Source organism: Fragaria vesca, linkage group LG2, assembly GCF_000184155.1.
Source record: "Fragaria vesca subsp. vesca linkage group LG2, FraVesHawaii_1.0, whole genome shotgun sequence".
NCBI lineage: Eukaryota > Viridiplantae > Streptophyta > Magnoliopsida > Rosales > Rosaceae > Fragaria > Fragaria vesca.
In genome coordinates this window covers 32,581,478-32,599,170 of record NC_020492.1, presented here as the reverse complement: position 1 = coordinate 32,599,170, position 17,693 = coordinate 32,581,478, and the positions used below count along the sequence as shown (strand labels likewise).

General features: G+C 40.6%; 3 protein-coding genes and 1 pseudogene across 3 annotated transcripts in view; all 4 read right to left on the bottom strand.

Annotated features, from left to right (window-relative positions):
• The window catches only part of LOC101303671 (cytochrome P450 734A1-like), a 4,291-nt gene extending 2,437 nt beyond the window's left edge, over nt 1-1,854 (bottom strand). Inside the window, exons 1-3 of the mRNA XM_004291843.1 lie at nt 1,339-1,854; nt 980-1,224; nt 234-597 (exon numbers count right to left, since the gene is read on the bottom strand). Of these exons, the coding sequence (XP_004291891.1) occupies nt 234-597; nt 980-1,224; nt 1,339-1,824 (1,095 nt within the window). The 5' untranslated portion in view covers nt 1,825-1,854. The remainder of the gene's footprint in view (nt 1-233; nt 598-979; nt 1,225-1,338) is intronic.
• A 4,582-nt stretch (nt 1,855-6,436) lies between these two features.
• On the bottom strand, nt 6,437-8,026 carry LOC101310292 (annotated as a pseudogene).
• Nucleotides 7,946-10,346, bottom strand: LOC101303390 (cytochrome P450 734A1-like). Its single transcript, XM_004291842.1, has 4 exons — nt 9,749-10,346; nt 9,427-9,671; nt 8,679-9,042; nt 7,946-8,578 (listed from the first exon to the last, which is right to left on the bottom strand). The coding sequence occupies exons 1-4, from the start codon at nt 10,229-10,231 to the stop codon at nt 8,159-8,161; spliced, it is 1,512 nt and encodes a 503-aa protein (XP_004291890.1). The 5' UTR covers nt 10,232-10,346; the 3' UTR covers nt 7,946-8,158.
• A 798-nt stretch (nt 10,347-11,144) lies between these two features.
• On the bottom strand, nt 11,145-14,374 carry LOC101303089 (zinc finger protein MAGPIE-like). The gene is made up of 4 exons (XM_004291841.1): nt 13,894-14,374; nt 13,416-13,812; nt 13,011-13,216; nt 11,145-12,266 (listed from the first exon to the last, which is right to left on the bottom strand). Exons 1-4 carry the CDS (start codon nt 14,000-14,002, stop codon nt 11,446-11,448), a joined length of 1,533 nt encoding a protein of 510 aa, XP_004291889.1. The 5' UTR covers nt 14,003-14,374; the 3' UTR covers nt 11,145-11,445.
• Nucleotides 14,375-17,693: the final 3,319 nt, after the last annotated feature.

Here is a 17,693-nt window from a genome sequence, read left to right as displayed (position 1 = left end):
TTAAAACTAAATTGAACTTTTGAAAGCCTTAACGATCACCAAATCATATGAAATTTTGTAGAGGTGATCTACTCATATAGACCTAAGATATGAACGGTGGAGATGTAAAATTATAATCGGGAAGTTGGTGTAATGCCCTATCCCTATAAATTACTTAAAATAGGGATCCCTCATTGGAAGGGCCCTGTATATATATATATATATCATTAGTGGAATTTATTTACCGAACTTACAATCTTTAAGTCGTTCAAATTCTCTGCGGTAGGAAGCTTACTGTCTCCGCAAGCACGAATCACTTCTTCCCTAGCCTTACTTTGCCAATCCTGATGGCGGGCTAGAAGGAGAAGCGCCCAAGTCAAAAGAGAAGCAGTTGTTTCACTTCCTGAAAGGTAGAAGGTCTTGCATTCGGCAATTATTTCCTCTAATCCTAATTTTTCTTCTTCACCACTCTGGTTTTCGTAAGAAGACATCAACAGACTGAGTAGATTTGTTGATTCTTCTCTTGTTTTGGGACTATTCAAGAGCAACATCCGTATTGAATCACTAGTTTCCTTTTGTAGTCTCCACCTTTCTCTGTTATTCTTGGTGGGCAAAAACCTGTGCGCTAAAAGAACTGGATGAGAATTTGACTCTATTGAGATGGGAAGCCTATGCTAAAGGATGTAACCTTGCATACAAGTACGAGTAATATATGGACTTGTCAGTAAAGCAAGGACGATGTCCTTCCTCTCTTCTTTTTCTCAATCCTAGTTCGATCATGATCTTCCCATAAACAACTTTAGGAGAAGATCCTGTTCCTCCCATGAACAACATTAGGAGATTACTCGGCCTAAATTTCCACAAGTATGACAGTATATGTATTCATGAGCTATAGAGTTCAGTGAGTTCAATCATAATTTGAGTAACTAAAGCATGCATAATTTCAGGTATAAATCAGCAAGTCCTATTATGTCTTAAAAACATAGACAAGGAGAGTCACCTGAATCCAGGAATGTAGATGCTCCTAACCGCCTTAGAGAAAAGGTGCATTTGTTGTTCTTGCAAATTGAAAATTCGCTTTCCCTCCTCAAAACTGCTTCCAAAAGCTGTCCTCGATATAACATCCGCCGAAAGATCACGAAATTCTTTGTGCACATCCATCTCAAACTCATCTTTCTCTCCTCTTATACCCTCCCACTTCTCCAACGTCTTCATGGCACTCCCCACAATTTCAGGCACCCAACCCTGCATTGAAATTTCGGACAATAACAAAATGTGACATGAGAAATGTCACCTAGATCATTTGGTATAGTCACTGTAGTGACATAAGAATGAAACAATAATTTTAGATTTTAATACCTTTACCCGCTCCGTTTTGAAGGCCTGGTTGACGATCCGTCTATGAAAGGCCCATTCATCGCCTTCAAGCCCACCGAGTCCTTCTCCAAAGAGGCTTTTAGTTAAAGGGGTGAAGGGTATCTTCTGAAACGACCCACTGGAATTGACAAGGACCTCTTTGATCATATCCGGGTCGGATATTGCCAGCCTGGGGTTGGGCCCGAACCAGTAGAGGAAAGTCTTCCCGTACATGAGGGACCACCTGTCGTAGAATGGAATCACGCGTGGAACGATGCGGTGGTCAAATGGGACTCGTTTTGAAGAAGCCTCGGCGTACAGACGGCGGATCTCGGCGGAGTTTCCGACGATCGGACGGTAGCCGGGGCCCCTTATGCCTTGCTTTCTGAAGTGGGTTTGTGTCCTCCACGGGACCCATAGGGTTGAGTAGGCAAATTTGAAGAGGAAGATAACCAGAGTGGAAAGAAGGAGGAGGAAAAGGAGATGCATAGTTGAATCTAACAGAGAGAGAGAGAGAGAGCAAGCCAGAGATATAGATATTGCTTTGATGACTTGATGTTCAAGGGACCTGATGTTCAAAGAAGCGTTGAAATATTTAACTATATTGTAAGATAATTTAATTGGTTTTTTTTTTTTCAAGAAATTTAATTGGTTTGCTGACTGCACTTGGTTTCTACTTAATGACTAATATATAGCTACGTGTAAGTGGAGTGACACTCATATATAGCTTCACTTTGAAGTTTGGTGCATACATAAAGAATAAAAAAAGATTAAATTCAGTTTGTCCCTTTGTACTTTAAGTCAATAATCAGTTTGGTCTCATATCTTTTTTTTTTTAATAACGTTAGTCCTTGTACTCTCAAACATCATCAACTAAGTCCAAAATTTTAAAATAACTTCAAAAATAATATTATTTAATGACTTAAAACTAACATGGGGTTTCATATTTGAGTTTTTTAACCTACAAATAGGGCAAATAAACATTCTAATGATGAAAAAAAGTCATTTTTCAAGGACCAAACTCACCCATTTTTGCACTAAAATTCAAATTTTAGACTTAGATGATGTCATTTGAGAGTACAAGGACCAACGTTATTAAAAAAAAGATATGGGACCAAACTGATTATTTACCTAAAACACGAGGGGGCAAACTGAATTTAATAAAAAAAAAACAACATAAAATAAAGAATTAAATTCAGTTTACCCCCTTGTGATTTGGGGGTGACTTCATGTTAGTCCCTACACTTTTATTTACATCAGTTTACCCCTTGAACTCTTCAATTTCTGTCTGCCGTGCCCAAATTCTCATATTCTGTTTGAATTGACCGTTAATTATCAGCAGTCAAGGTCCGATTTGGACATATAAGGTCCGATTTGCCCAAATTCTAGATACTGGCCTCACAGTTAAGGTTAAAATTATCAGCAGTTAACGTCCGATTTGGACAGAATATAGGACATTTGGTCACGCTTGATGAAAATTCAAAAGTTTGAGGGGTAAACTGATGAAATTGAAAGTAGAGGGATTAACATGAAGTTACTCCCAAACTTCATGGGGTAAACTGAATTTAATTCTAAAATAAACGACATAAACTTATGGTGGGCACTGAGCAGTTGAATTGAAACCAAAGCAAGATGAAAAATTTATAGATGTTTTTGAAATAATGACCCAACATTTATAGAATTTAAGGTACTTGCACTGCTAATCATTATACATGTCATCTCCATGGATAGGTTTGAAAGAGCTACGTAATATATACATATATAGAATCGAAGATCATATAAACAACCGCAGTTATTGACTCAATTATTAAAAATTACATGAGCTTTGAATGGATAGAGCTGGAGACACCACATTGTTGGAAGGCGTGAGAGGCGGCGACGCCACCATGATGGCCTTTCAAGCATTCGGGTTCGGATTTGGAGTTCCCAGCTGCGAGCTTCCTAGGGTTTGAGCCTTGGCACTCTCCTGACTCTCCTTGGCCAAGGCGTCACAGAAAGCCTTATGCGTTATGAAGTTATCCCTCCTTCAACCCAAAACAAAACGACAACAACAGAACTTTTACTTCTGTTGTTATAACATGCACCAACACCTTCCGGTAACATTGAAAAGAGCCCACGCCTCGAAGTTAAAGTATCCGGGGAACACCCCCCAACTAAAGCTTTAGAACCGCAAAAAGCCATGGCTTTATTCCGTAACTGACTGGGATCCGAAAGCACATAATCGATATGATACCCACAAACTTGAAATGAAGGCCCCGACACAAATGGAGTCGAAATGATCTGAGAAATCTCCCCAACACAAAAATCTGCTTTCTCTGCGAATCGGACCTCGCAACAACAACAATATATACCTTGTGGCAAAAATGCCTGCATGTCTGAAACAGCCGAAAACGGCCTCGACTGGAACAACCTAGAATTCCCAAACAACAACTTCCCCTGACCAATCAACCCATCTAGCGAGTCCTGAAGAACACCTTCATGTCCTACAATCGATCTCTACACCGCAGTCCTAACTTTCGACAAGTAAGAAGATGGCATATATCTTACCCTCTTAAACAGAACACCTTAGCTTCTAAGCCTCTAGTGCACCGATCACCACTGTACCCAAAATTAAATGAGAAAATTATAAAGTAGCATGTGAGCAAATTTAAAAACACAAAAAAATCACTTTCAATAGTTTTTATACAAATTAGGACATAAGCCTGAGGCTTAAAACCAACAATATCAGGCCTGATCCCATTTTTCATATCTAATGACCTAGATACCTCTACTTTACAATAAAATTATGAAAATTACCACCCAAATATCTTAACCTACATCTCTCTCTCTCTCTCTCTCTCTCTCTCTCTCTCTCAGCCACACGCTGCTCTCCCCCACCGATCCCGCCTTCCTAGCCCACTGCCTCCGCCTCGCCTTCCCCTCCGTCGTCGCCCTTTGTCATCGCTCTGCTCTATCACCATCGACTCATCTAGGTCGCCGGAAGGACTTCTGGCCCAACTGCAAACCCTCGCCGTCATTGGCATCTACCACTGCCCGTCATCCCCCGATCTTGGCTTCACCTGCGTTCATGCCCATAACTGCCCTGGTCGGGCGCTGCTTCAAGCTTCGCCTCCAGCCAATCCGTCTCCACCGCTACACTCTTGTCTCAACCTCGGTAGATTTGTTGGTTAGGCGACGTAGATGATGAGAGGTGAGTGGCGTCGATAACGGTGAGGGGTGGTGAGATTTGGAGTGAGTTATGAGATCGAATAAGTTCGATTTGTGTGATTTGGTGGATTTCAAGGGCAGATTTGGTTGCAGGTGGTCAGATTTCAAAATTGTGGTTTTGATTTGCTTGTTTTCTTTGGAATTTGTGTGATCTATTGGAACAGAGTTGGGGTTGGGGCTGGGGATGGGTTGGTGGGAGAATTGCTGGTGGTGGTAATAGTGGATTTAGGATTAGGATTGTGGGTGGGTTAGTGTCATTATGCTTGGGAATTGACAGTAGCAGTTAATAGCAGCGCTGCGCGCGATGGTGCTGCGTGCTGCTACGCGGTGGTGTTACTTGTTACTAACGTGCCATCCTGCTGCATGCTGCTATTGTGCCATCCGGTCGGTGCAGTAGCAGAAAATTTTCCGGTCGGTGCAGTAGCAGCAGATTTTCGGTCGGCACAGTAGCAGCAGATTTCCGGTCGGCACAATAGCAGCAGATTTCCGGTCGGAGGCAAAAGCAGTGGATTTCCAGTCGGAGGCAATAACAGGAAAATATGTTTTAATTAAGGACAAAATTGTAAATGTGCAATGCCACGTGACAACAATATAACAGTTTGTTTTTATTTGTAAATGTTTGTTCTTATTTGTTTAGTAAAATGCTTAATCAATTGATACGTAGTTAGTAACTAATATGTAGTTTACTAAAATTAAATCTCATAACTATCTAAACTAATTTGATCTCCGTCTCCTACCCATATTTCACAGTTCTACGACTTCTGCCACATGCACCAAAAACTAAATTATAACCTTCATAAGTTCATGAAACTAGAATCCGATTTTTACGAAAACAATAAAAACAACTTAAAAGCGAGAAAATCAGGGAAATTAAGACCTGACCAGGCTCAGAGATCGGAATCGAAGCCAAGAGCTACTTGTTGCTCTTGTATGCAGTTAGGTGGAGGCACACGAGGTGTTATGTAATCTCTATCCTCTCTTCCTAATAATACGTCTCTCCTTTTCTCTTCGTCTAAAAGAGAAATTGAAATCCACACATTGGCGAGAGGTTGGGAAGAGGAATTAGGGTTTACTTTTACCTCCAAATTGTGTGGAGGGGGCGACGAGGGGTAGTTTGGTAATTTATGTGGGATGAAGGAAAGACTTTTATCAGTGAAAGACAACTTTTATTCTACGCCTGTTACCATATGTCATCATATCACTTTCATCTAATATAGTAGGAACTGAGGGAAGGAATGGAAATCTATTTACTTTTATTTTTTGAATTAAATAAGTAAAATGGCGAATTTTGTGAATAATATTAAGCATTTACAAACTCAATTTATCTGGAGACGAACTTAGTGACGGATAAGTTAGTGAATTTAGTACATGGTTGTCTTACTTTTTTTAATTTAGTTTTACTGCATCCTCGTTTGTTGCGTCTCTAATGTTCAATTTGGATCAGCTGAGAATAAATGTTGTAATAAATTTTGATATGTATTTGTTTTTCTTAATCATAAAAAAAAAAAAGAATAAGTTTATGTCGTTATAGAACATGACCCTTTTGTACAATATATACGGTATATTTGCTCTCATGCACATACGACTCTTGCAATATGATCTCATATGTCACCCTTTCACTATTTTCTCTTCATGGTGGCAAAAATTCTCAATTGTTTATACCATGTTCATAGATAATTTAATAAATTAAAACCCCGATATTACATTTCGATAAGATTAAAATCTCTAAAAAGAATGAGGACTATTAATCCAAAGTCTCAAACAAAGGGGTACAGCTTTCCATTGACTTTCACTAATGACATAGCCTCTTGAAATATGCACTGTCAAATTCTCACACACTACTACACTAGATAGTATAGATTCATTCAAATACATTACAAACCCCAGTAAATCTTCAGCTAGAAATCCTACTGAAGGGAATCTGAGCGCCAAACTGAGGTTGAAGTTACAGACATAACTGGGGCATGAACATAAGTTGGCGACACTGTGAAAGAATAATGCTGAAGGATCAAGGCTAAGATTACTTGCAGCTCGGTCGTTGCTAAATTTTGAGCTACACAGATTCTAGGTCCCAGCCCAAATGGAAAGTGAGAAGCTAGATGTTTCCGCGGCTCGCTAAATCTCATTGGATTGAATTCACTAGCATCCCCTTCCCAAATCTCAGTGTCGTGATGCAGACCGATCAAGGCTGCAGAGAGCTGTGTACCAGCAGGAAGGTCCAGGCCAGGACTACCACCTAGCTTAACCCCTGTTAGTGTTACCCTATTTATCGTTGGGACTGGAGGGTAAAGCCGCATCGTTTCATTGATTATCATAGTCACCTGTCGAGATTTTAAAGCAAGATATCAGAATACAAATCAGTACTGAATGGGGGATGTTCATTTGGTACAGTTTGCTATGTCACATTCTCAGACTTCAACCTCAAAAATGAACTTGCAATCTTGAGGTTGTTCAAATTCTGTGCGATTGGAAGCCCACTGTCTCTGCAACTTCGTAGTACTTCTTCTCGAGCTTTCATGCTTTCCAAGAAGGAGAAGAGCCAAAGGTTAAGATATTGACAGTTGTCTCCTTCCCTGCAAAGCAGAATGTCTTGCATTCATCTATGACTTCCTCCTCATCTAATTTCTCATCCTCACCATCCTGACCTTTATAAGAAGACATCAAGAAACCGAGAAGAGTTCTCGCACTCTCTCTTCTTTCACTCTTGATCAGTACACGTACTGATTCGCGAGCTTCCTTCTCCAATCTCCACCTCTCTCTGTTGTCCCTGGTAGGCAAAAACCTGTTTCCTTCCAAGAAATTATGCATCAAGAAACTTGCTCAACAAAACAAGTCACTGTAAACTAAAGGAATGCCCTGAATGGAGCATTGCTAGCATTTCTCATCTCTTATGTTGCGAGAGAGAGCTCACCTTAATCCGGGAATGTAGACACTTCTAGCTCCCTTTACGAAAAGAGACATCTGCTGTTCTTGTAATCTAAATAATATACGCTTCCCTTCCTCAAAACTGCTTCCAAAGGCTGCCCTGAATATGACATCTGCCGAGAGTTCATGAAATTCTTTATGAACATCCAGTTCAAACTCATCTTTTTCCCCTCTCAAACTCTCCCATTTCACAAACATGTTCGTGGCACTAGCCACTATTTCAGGCACCCACCCCTGTAAACACAAATAAATCACTAATAGTAACTATTATCATATAACAACAGTAATAAATCATTTAGGATTCTAGCTAGAACATGATCACCTTGACCCTCTCCACAGTCAAGGCTTGGGTTGCAATCCTCCGGTGAAGAGCCCATTTCTTGCCGACCAACCCAGCAAGTCCCTGACCAAACAGGGTCTTGGTATGCGAACTTCAAGAGAAACACGAGAAGAAAAGCAAGAGGAAGACCTGTTTTTTAAAGAGACTGATTGAGTGATTTGTATTTATTGTAATACAAATCTGGATGATCATAAACAATGTGAAAGTTAGAACGTACATTGTTAATCATACATATACTGATATACATATAATACAATAACATAGCAAAACTACATGATTACATATTTAAGACATTACACAACTGTAAGTATCAGCGTTTGGATGCTTTGATATAAAAGATCCGTTAAGTTTTCAGCTTGGAATCTTCTTAAAGAGGATTTGAGCACCATACTGAGGCTGTAAACTAATGAACAACATTGGGGTGTGGACATAGGTTGGAGAGACCACAAAAGAATAGTGCCCCATGATGGTTGCCAAGACTAGTTTTGCTTCAGCCAGAGCCAAGTTCTGACCTGCGCAGATTCTAGGCCCCAGACCAAATGGAAAGAATGAGGCTAAATGCTTTCGAGGCTCTGAAAACCTCGAGGGATTGAACTCATTAGCATCTTCTCCCCATATCTCAGTGTCGTGATGGACAGCGGTCAAGGCCAAGTAGAGTTGTGTGTGAGCAGGAATATCAATGTCCCCAAGCTTAACCTTCTTTGATGTTTGCCTCATTAGCATCACGGCTGGAGGGTAGAGTCTAAGCGTTTCGTTAACTATCAAGCTTACCTGTTGACAAAAGTGACAGCATTAAACATAATGAGGATGCAGCTACTAGCTAATAAACTATATATATATCGCATTAGTGGAATTTATTTACTAAACTTACAATCTTAAGGTCATTTAAATTCTCTGCAGTAGGAAGCTTCCTCTCTCCGCAAGCACGAATCACTTCTTCCCTAGCCTTACTTTGCCAATCCTGATGGCGAGCTAGAAGGAGAAGCGCCCAAGTCAAAAGAGAAGCAGTTGTTTCACTTCCTGCAAGGTAGAAGGTCTTGCATTCGGCAATTATTTCCTCTAATCCTAATTTTTCTTCTTCACCACTCTGGTTCTTGTAAGAAGACATCAACAGACTGAGTAGATTTGTTGATTCTTCTCTTGTTTTAGGACTATTCAAGATCAACATCCGTATTGAATCACTAGTTTCCTTTTGTAGTCTCCACCTTTCTCTGTTATTCTTGGTGGGCAAAAACCTGTGCGCTAAAAGAACTGGATGAGAATTTGACTCTATTGAGATGGGAAGCCTATAGGCTAAAGGCTGTAACCTTGCATACAAGTACGAGTAATATATGGACTTGTCAGTAAAGCAAGATGTCCTTCTTCTCTTCTTTTTCTCAATCCTAGTTTGATCATGATCTTCCCATAAACAACATTAGGAGAAGATCATGTTCCTCCCATGAACAACAATAGGAGATTACTCGGCCTTTCCACAAGTATGACAGTATATGTATCATTATTCATGAGCTATAGAGTTCAGTGACTTCAATCATAATTTGAGTAACTAAAGCATGCATAATTTCAGGAGCAAGTCCCATTATGTCTTAAAAACATAGAAAAACATAGACAAGGAGAGTCACCTGAATCCAGGAATGTAGATGCTCCTAACCGCCTTAGAGAAAAGGTGCATTTGCTGTTCTTGCAAGTTGAAAATTCGCTTTCCCTCCTCAAAACTGCTTCCAAAAGCTGTCCTCGATATAACATCCGCCGAAAGATCACGAAATTCTTTGTGCACGTCCATCTCAAACTCATCGTTCTTTCCTCTTATACCCTCCCACTTCTCAAACATCTTCATAGCACTCCCCACAATTTCAGGCACCCAACCCTGCATTGAAATTTCGAAGAATAAAAAAATATGACATGAGAATTGTCACCTAGATCATTAATTTTGGATTTTAATACCTTAACCCGCTCCGTTTTGAAGGCCTGGTTGACGATCCGTCTATGAAAGGCCCATTCATCGCCTTCAAGCCCAACGAGTCCTTCTCCAAAGAGGTTTTTAGTTAAAGGGGTGAAGGGTATCTTCTGAAACGACCCACTGGAATTGACAAGGACCTCTTTGATCATATCCGGGTCGGATATTGCCAGCCTGGGGTTGGGCCCGAACCAGTAGAGGAAAGTCTTCCCGTACATGAGGGACCACCTGTGGTAGAATGGAATCGCGCGTGGAGCGATGTGGTGGTCAAATGGGACTCGTTTTGAAGAAGCCTCGGCGAACAGACGGCGGATCTCGGCGGAGTTTCCGAAGATCAGACGGTAGCCGGGGCCCCTTATGCCTTGCTTTCTGAAGTGGGTTTGTGTCCTCCATGGGACCCATAGGGTTGAGTAGGCAAATTTGAAGAGGAAGATAACCAGAGGGGAAAGAAGGAGGAGAAGGAGATGCATAGTTGAATCTAACAGAGAGAGAGAAAGCCAGAGCTACAAATATTGCTTTGATGACTTGATGTGCAAAGAAGCGTTGAAATATTTAACTATATTGTAAGATAATTGGTTTGCTGACACCACTTGGTTTCTACTTAAAGAGACTAATATTTAGCTACATGCAAGTGGAGTGACACTTCTTCATCTTAGTTTCCAAAAACAAAACAAAAATCAACATGAGAATCATAATCAGATTAATTGAAACATTATGATTAGACGGTGTATATGACATGACACATAATTACGTTCTATGTAGTTTCCAAAATATAGTTCGCCTAACACTAGCATTACTCTTTTTAAATATCTAGTTTTTTGAAACGACAAGAGTTTTAAATACGCAAAATCGGATAGCTATGTTGAGAGATTGATGTCAATAATGGATGTGGAGCAATGCAGGTAGGGTAATGCTCATCTCCATGGATATTTTAGATGTTGCTCCGGACAACGGCCATTGTTCGAATCACCAAATGATCCTCACGGAATCTCGACGATAAGCAGTCAAGATGTGAGGGCCGGCGGGGCAACTGGCAGCAGGCACGGCAGTTCAGATTTGCCCCACCGCGGCCGTGAAATTAAATCCCAAAGGACCCATCCGTTGTGAGGAAGCAACAAATGCACGCATCCATCTAGGCCCAACTCATTCATCAAATAATACACATTTGCTGGCAAGTGCGTCACTGCTGACACCAATCCTCACAAATATAGACACAGTCAGTTACCCAGCTAGCTCCAATTTGATCCGTTTCCCATTTGACCACCGTACCTGATATCGTTGACCGCTTCTTTGTCCGGCCATGTGCTCATTTATTGGCAACGACGTGGTGCATTTACTCGAGTTGACAGCGCCAACAACATTAGAGGGATCACTCACTCTCGTACGTAACTCAACTGATCGATTCAAACCAGTATCATCAAAAGTACTACTTATAGTTATAGCTAGAATGAAGTTTCGCGTACATTTTACCCTAGCTAAACTGTGATGGCACTTGCTAAGCTAGCCACTAACTACGTACATAATGCCCTATACACAGCTTTCCCGGCCATAAGTTCATCGAATTTTGCCCGAGGGAACAAAAGCATCATCTATCGGAAAACAAGCTACTAAGAAGCTTGCCGATTGATCTCAGATGACCAAAAGTCCAAAAGATAAGTCTATTCGACTCGGAGTGGAGGGGTGTTTAGAGCAAGGCCGGACCATTGGAAGTATTAGGCTTGCTCTCTGGTGCACCTTCCCATGAAGACTCTTCTCCCCTTGCATATGTAGTATAACCTCCACGACCTCCAAATGAGTTGAGCAAAGCAGAGAGTCCGCCAGATGAGGCATTGCCGCCGCCGCCATTATCACCTATGCCCAGCCCAAGAAGGTCACGGGTCATGGGCTGATGATGACTCCCAAACGGCAAAGGCGGACCCATCATGAGATCAGTCAGCCCAGCTGCCACTGTAACCGCAGCACCGCCACTGCCATCTCTTTTGTGCTGCTGGATGTGGCTGTTGTTGCTCCACTGCAAAGAGGCGGTGCTATCTTGCGCCTGGGGAGGCGATGAGGAAGTGTCCAAGCCAAAGCCACGAAGAAAAGATTCACTAGTCGTAGCTGCACCCATTTGTGCTGCTTTTTGGAGCAATGCAGTAGCGGACATGACCGGGGCCTGAGGAGAAGCTACATACTGGCGTTGGTCTTGGTGGTTGGTTGTTGGGAAGAGGGAGGAGCCATTGTTGGATAGGTACAGAGAGGTGGAGAGTGAGAGAGACGTTGGTTCCATGGCGGAGACTGATGGGATTGCCGAACTGTATGACGAGTTAGCAGCTGCTGATGTTTGTGAGGCGTTGCTGGAAGGAGCAAATATGCTAGCAAACACACTAGTACTAGTGTTGCTGCAATTTCCGGTTGAGGTGGTGGTGGCAGTGGCAGTGGTGCCAATGGCCGTTGTGGCACTCGTTAGGCACGTTGTTGCTGGCGGTGGTGGCGACACTCTTACTGGGTTTTCTGCTGGGAATTCTGTGATGAAACCAGAAGATGTTAATCAACAAAAGCACTAGCAAGAATCTTTGAAACTAACAGAAGATTAGTAAAAGCAAAACAAAGTAAATAAGCAAGAAAAGTGCCGAGATGAATATCCAAGTCATATTGGAAACACAACTCAAACTCGAAAGCTTGAAACTTTATGAGAAAGGAGAAAGCTATAGAGGCAATAATGGCGTCCTTTCTCTCAAACTTTTTCTCTATTTTAACCATCCTTTGATTCTTGAGCTCCCTTACCAACCGTGCATCGATCTAAACTAGACTATTATCCATTGCCCGTCGACAGCTATTCTCTCTCTCCTCTAGAACCATATATGGTCCATACCTACTCTCTGAGAGTGAAAGCTGCACAACTCCTTTTCTAATCCAACAATGCCCAGCCACGCGAGAACGACACCAAAGAACAGACAAGACACAGACACAAAATACCAGTATAGGCTTTTTTCCTAAAGAAAAAACAACATAAAATAAACGACATAAACTCATGGTGGGCACTGAGCAGTTGAATTGAAATCAAAGCAAGATGAAAAATTTATAGATGTTTTTGAAATAATGACCCAACATTTATAGAATTTAAGGTACTTGCACTACTAATCATTATACATATCATCTCCATTGATAGGTTTGAAAGAGCTACGTAAATGTGATATACATATATAGAATCATGATCTTGGAATCATATAAACAACCGCATTTATTGACTCAATTATTAGAAATTACCTGAGCTTTGAATGGATAGAGCCGGAGACACAACAATGTTGGAAGGCGTGAGAGGCGGTGGAGGCGGCGACGCCACCAGGACGGCCTTTCCGGCATTCGGGTTCGGATTTGGAGTTCCCAGCTGCGAGCTTCCTAGGGTTTGAGCCTTGGCACTCTCCTCGGCCAAGGCGTCACAGAAAGCCCTATGCGTTATGAAGCTATCCCTCCTTCAACCCAAAACAAAACGACAACAACATTCAGTTACGGCGTTTTCCGAGAAGTTACACAAAAGAAAAACGGAAACTTTTTTGAGTTTCTTGGGAAACCAAACCCATACGCTAAAATGAAAATAAACCGACGAAATCAAGATTGATAGAAAAGGAAAACAAGAAAGAAAGAAAAAATGGCAAAGCTACGGTTAGCTACCTAGCAAACAAGGTTCCACAGTCACATTTGTACTCTCTGGTGCCGCAGGTCTTCATGTGAGCCTTCCAATCCGACTGCACTGCGTACTTCTTGGAGCACCGCTCGCACTTCCACTTTTTCTCGCCGTGCTTTCTGCAGAAGTGCTTCTTAATCCCGGTGAGATCGCCCAGCGCTCGGGCCGGGTTGTGGTGCACGCACGACGTCTCCGGGCAGACGTAAACCCGCTTCTTAACTTCCGTCGTGGTTCGTTGCCTCAGCTTCCACGGCAGGTTGTGGCCCCGCCGGTGGAGCTGAAGGTTCTGGTCCCGCTGGAACCCTTTGTTGCAGATCTCGCACACGAAACGGTTCGTCGCCATCAGAGTTTTCGGCGATAAAGCGATCACCTCAGCGTCAGGATCTGAAACAAAATTAACCAAAATCAATCAATAACAAGATTTGAGAAATATAAATAGTAACGTTGAACCTAACATCACTGTACCTGGCATTCCGGGAAGATTTCTCTTTTTCTTGGCCGGAGGCTCGGAAAAAGAAGCTTCTGCTGAAGCAGTAGAATCAACTAGTGATGAGGAATTGTCAAGGTCGTCCATTTTGGTAGGTTTCTTCAATCTATCAGAGCTCCAGGTCTAAAAAAAGGAGCCAGCCAACTTGTTCTATGCTGTTTGCTTCTATTATAGACACAACACAAGCTTCTGACAGTGGCCTTGGAACAAAACAAGAAAGACTTTCTGACTGTTAACCGGGAAATGAGATTTTCCCGAGAACACCGACTGGATTACTTGGACTTATTTAAGAGGTGGTGTCTTGACGATGACCAGGAAGGCCGCACCGATTCAACTCAGTCATCGAGGTGGTAGAGGCGGCCGTTTCATATCTGGAAAATGAAAACTTAATATAGATAGACTGATAGAGAGAGGGTGTGTGAGATACAGTAGAGCCGAGAGAGAGAGAGAGATTTGAACGGAGTGGAAAAAACATAAATGAAATGAGAAATGGTTAAAGCGGCGGCAGTTAACCGTGGTTAGGGAGTGAAGACGAAGATAGTAACCAGGGTCAGGTGACATTTTAGATGAGCCAAGTCTGAACTCATTAGCTGCCAGAGTAGATCTGGCCACCCACGTGTCGCGACTTCCGGGTGGATGATCTGTGTCGGGGGAACTCGGACTAGGCGGTGCTTGTCTTTTTACGCAGGACAAAGGTTCTACGGTTTTTTTTTCTATTACAACTAAATTTGTCACATATATGCCTAATTATCCTCTAATGATCTAGGTTTTACACCAACTTGAAGTTAGAGGAAATGTAACATTGTGTCATGTATAATCAATGGTGGAGCCAAATATTACAAATAAAATGTGCCACTATATGATACTAACTCAAGCATGAGCTCATTTGAATCAACTTACAAAGAAGAAATACATATATAAAGTAAAATGTGGGGGTGCCACGACAACTTTTGATCTTCAAGTAGCTCTGCCAGTATGTATAATGGTCTCGAGCCTCATCTCTACCCAATTGCTAATAAATTATTAGCATTCTCTTAGATTGCAATTGTTCAGAAATTTGGTCAACACGTTTCATTCGTTATCAGAATATACGAAAAACAAAAACGTTGTATTCGTTCGTCAACTTTGTTGATATATAGAAACTGACGTAAATTTAAACAGATAGTGCGTCTTATAACAACCAACAAATACGTTATCATTGCTCGACATCCATATGTGTATCAATAACGTATTGAAAACACTATCGTTATCTGGCACCGTAAAATTTTGTACATCATCCGTTTAGTCTAACTTGTTAATAACTTCTTAAAATGGATTGACTTAATGACTAATAAAGTTTTCATTTCAGAACATAAAAAAATAAGAAAAGATTAACAATAATGGCCACCGGAGCCGATAAGGACGGGGAAGCTAATGTGGACAAGTTAAACGTTTTTGTCCACACTCCGGAAACTTCAGTGGCTTTGTTGTGATTTCTGTTGAAAATCTTGTCTGGTTTGGTGTTGCTATCCCGATAAGAGCATCATTCCTATTCCTCGTCAAAATTACTGCTTAAACTTGATGAGCACGATTGTGTTCTTTGTTTTTACTGCCATAGTGAACCCCTGTCTTTTAGTGTTAATATTTATTTATTTATTTTCAAACTCTGGCCTGCTCTCTGGTCTTTGGGCTCTATAGTCTATACTTATCTGCCCATCGCTATCAAAGACAGTGTACTGGTATAGTGCATACCAAATGTCACTGGTGCCCCTCGTGGCTGATTAGGTGCTTGGACACCTTACGTGCACGTGCTCCAGTCTGCCACTATTGAGAGCTCGTATCTTACACTGCACCTCCGTCGTGATGAACAACACGAACACGTTCTCCTCAATGGTTCAAGACTTCAAGAGTTTACAAATACCTGACTTTGGTGACAAAAGCTTCTCATTTTAAAATAATTACATTTAATAAATATATGAGATACGTGTCTATTTTAAAAAACTTGACTGTAATTTAAAGACATAACAAAAGGGTTTTGAGTATTTGACATGTTTATTTATAATTATTGTTGATACATATCTATTTCTCATTGATGTTTGTCACTCATAAGTGACCATATCGGGTCACCCAAGTTATTTCCATATTAGAACAAGAAGCCTAGAGTTCACTAAAAATTTAGAAAACTCTTAAATTTGATTGATAATAATATGAAAGACATGTAGTTGTTTAAGATTACTGAAGACAATCATATAGAAACTATCAATCATGCCTGAAGTCTATGGATTAGATACAAATAGACCAAAAACGAATTAGGAAACCCAAATTTCTGAAAAATTGTTATAAAAAAAAAAGGGATTTGAAGTTATTTTGAGGCCGATACGACTTTGGAAGTCCAAAACGACCATATTTCATAGTAAAACTAATTGTATTACGAATTATATCATAATTAGCTTTCTAATATTGAACGTCAACTTTACAATACAAAATGCCTATTTCCACTATTAAGCTACTTTTTGATTATCTCTTACATCCGTTCATAATCAAACAGACTTTATACGTATTTCTATTTTATTGAACAGTCAAATTATTCAGTTTATTTAATACATAAATTGCAATTATAAGACACATTTTTAGGCATTTCTCACACAAAAACATGCTATATATTGAGTATAATACAATATATGCATCTGAATCGTAACTAATAACATAGATCATTGTGTTTAGAAACATAGACTAGTGTCGCATCGCAAGATTACTTCACTCTATTATTTTTCTATATTAAGATAGAGGCGCGGATACACAGTATCATCCAGTGTTACCCAAAAAAAGGCAAAGACCCTTTTTGTCTTTTCGGGTAGACCCTAGATCCCGAAATGGACAGCTACGCAAACTCGCAAAGGCCACCATCTTTTTCAAAAGTAGGGATGATGACCAAGCCAGGGGCATATCGGACCTTTCCCAGCTCAGTTTTTTTTTTTTAAATCCATGGATATTTCAGACACAGTGGACTGGGTGCATGCAGGCCGTGCACATCACTTGGGACCCACCGGTTTAGATGATGACGTGGACGGTGCCGATACAGATTACCATTTGTTTAATACTTCGACAGGTGCTTATGCCACTGTTTTATATTTTCCGTCCCTCGTAATCACCCAAATAATTAGAATCCTGTACAATTGATCTTAAATTAATTTAAGCTTGGTTGTTGCAGTCGATTTAGTGGAAACATCTTAAGTCGCAAAATTTTTCAGAAATTATTAAAGAAAAATTATTGTAAGAGATTTTTGATTCGAACCACAGTTAGACTGTCCTTATATCAGAATAATAGCTCACCTGGCCCCATTTTATACATAATTAGTAACAAACGATTAATTTGAGCAATAAAAAAGTAAGTTTATTAGCAAGTTGCATATTGGGCCAGATCTTCCCACCGAATCTAATTTTTACTTGATTAATATGATTGGATCAAGCAGATTTATTTTCTTTTAGTCCTTATTTATATATTATTTGAGAACTGACTCTTAGCTAACTTATGTATATATTAAAGCTTAGCTCTATCATTTATTTATGTTAAGCCAATTTAGGAAGAAAACAGTGCAGTCAGAACTAGGCCAAATAGTGAAGAAAGTTTGTTGCAAACTGAGTCAGTCAAACATTAGCTTTGTATTATATTTGGCTTAGGTGTGCCTTTTGTCACAGACTCTCGGCCAGAAGCCGGCCCAAACCATCTTATTATTATTATTTTGATGCGTTTGGTTCTTTTTGTTTCGGTGTAGAGAAATACTTCCATGTGATGGCC

What these genes read in the sequence shown, in the direction of transcription:
- LOC101303089 (XM_004291841.1), bottom strand. Translation starts at nt 14,002, where the DNA reads ATGGACGACCTTGACAATTCCTCATCACTAGTTGATTCTACTGCTTCA. An exon ending in AAATCTTCCCGGAATGCCAG is followed by an intron (nt 13,813 to 13,893) that starts GTACAGTGATGT and finishes ATTTTGTTTCAG; the next exon opens with ATCCTGACGCTGAGGTGATC. An exon ending in TGTGGAACCTTGTTTGCTAG is followed by an intron (nt 13,217 to 13,415) that starts GTAGCTAACCGT and finishes TTTGGGTTGAAG; the next exon opens with GAGGGATAGCTTCATAACGC.
- LOC101303390 (XM_004291842.1), bottom strand. Translation starts at nt 10,231, where the DNA reads ATGCATCTCCTTCTCCTCCTTCTTTCCCCTCTGGTTATCTTCCTCTTC. An exon ending in ATCTACATTCCTGGATTCAG is followed by an intron (nt 9,043 to 9,426) that starts GTGACTCTCCTT and finishes TTTAGCGCACAG; the next exon opens with GTTTTTGCCCACCAAGAATA. An exon ending in ATTTAAATGACCTTAAGATT is followed by an intron (nt 8,579 to 8,678) that starts GTAAGTTTAGTA and finishes TTTTGTCAACAG; the next exon opens with GTAAGCTTGATAGTTAACGA.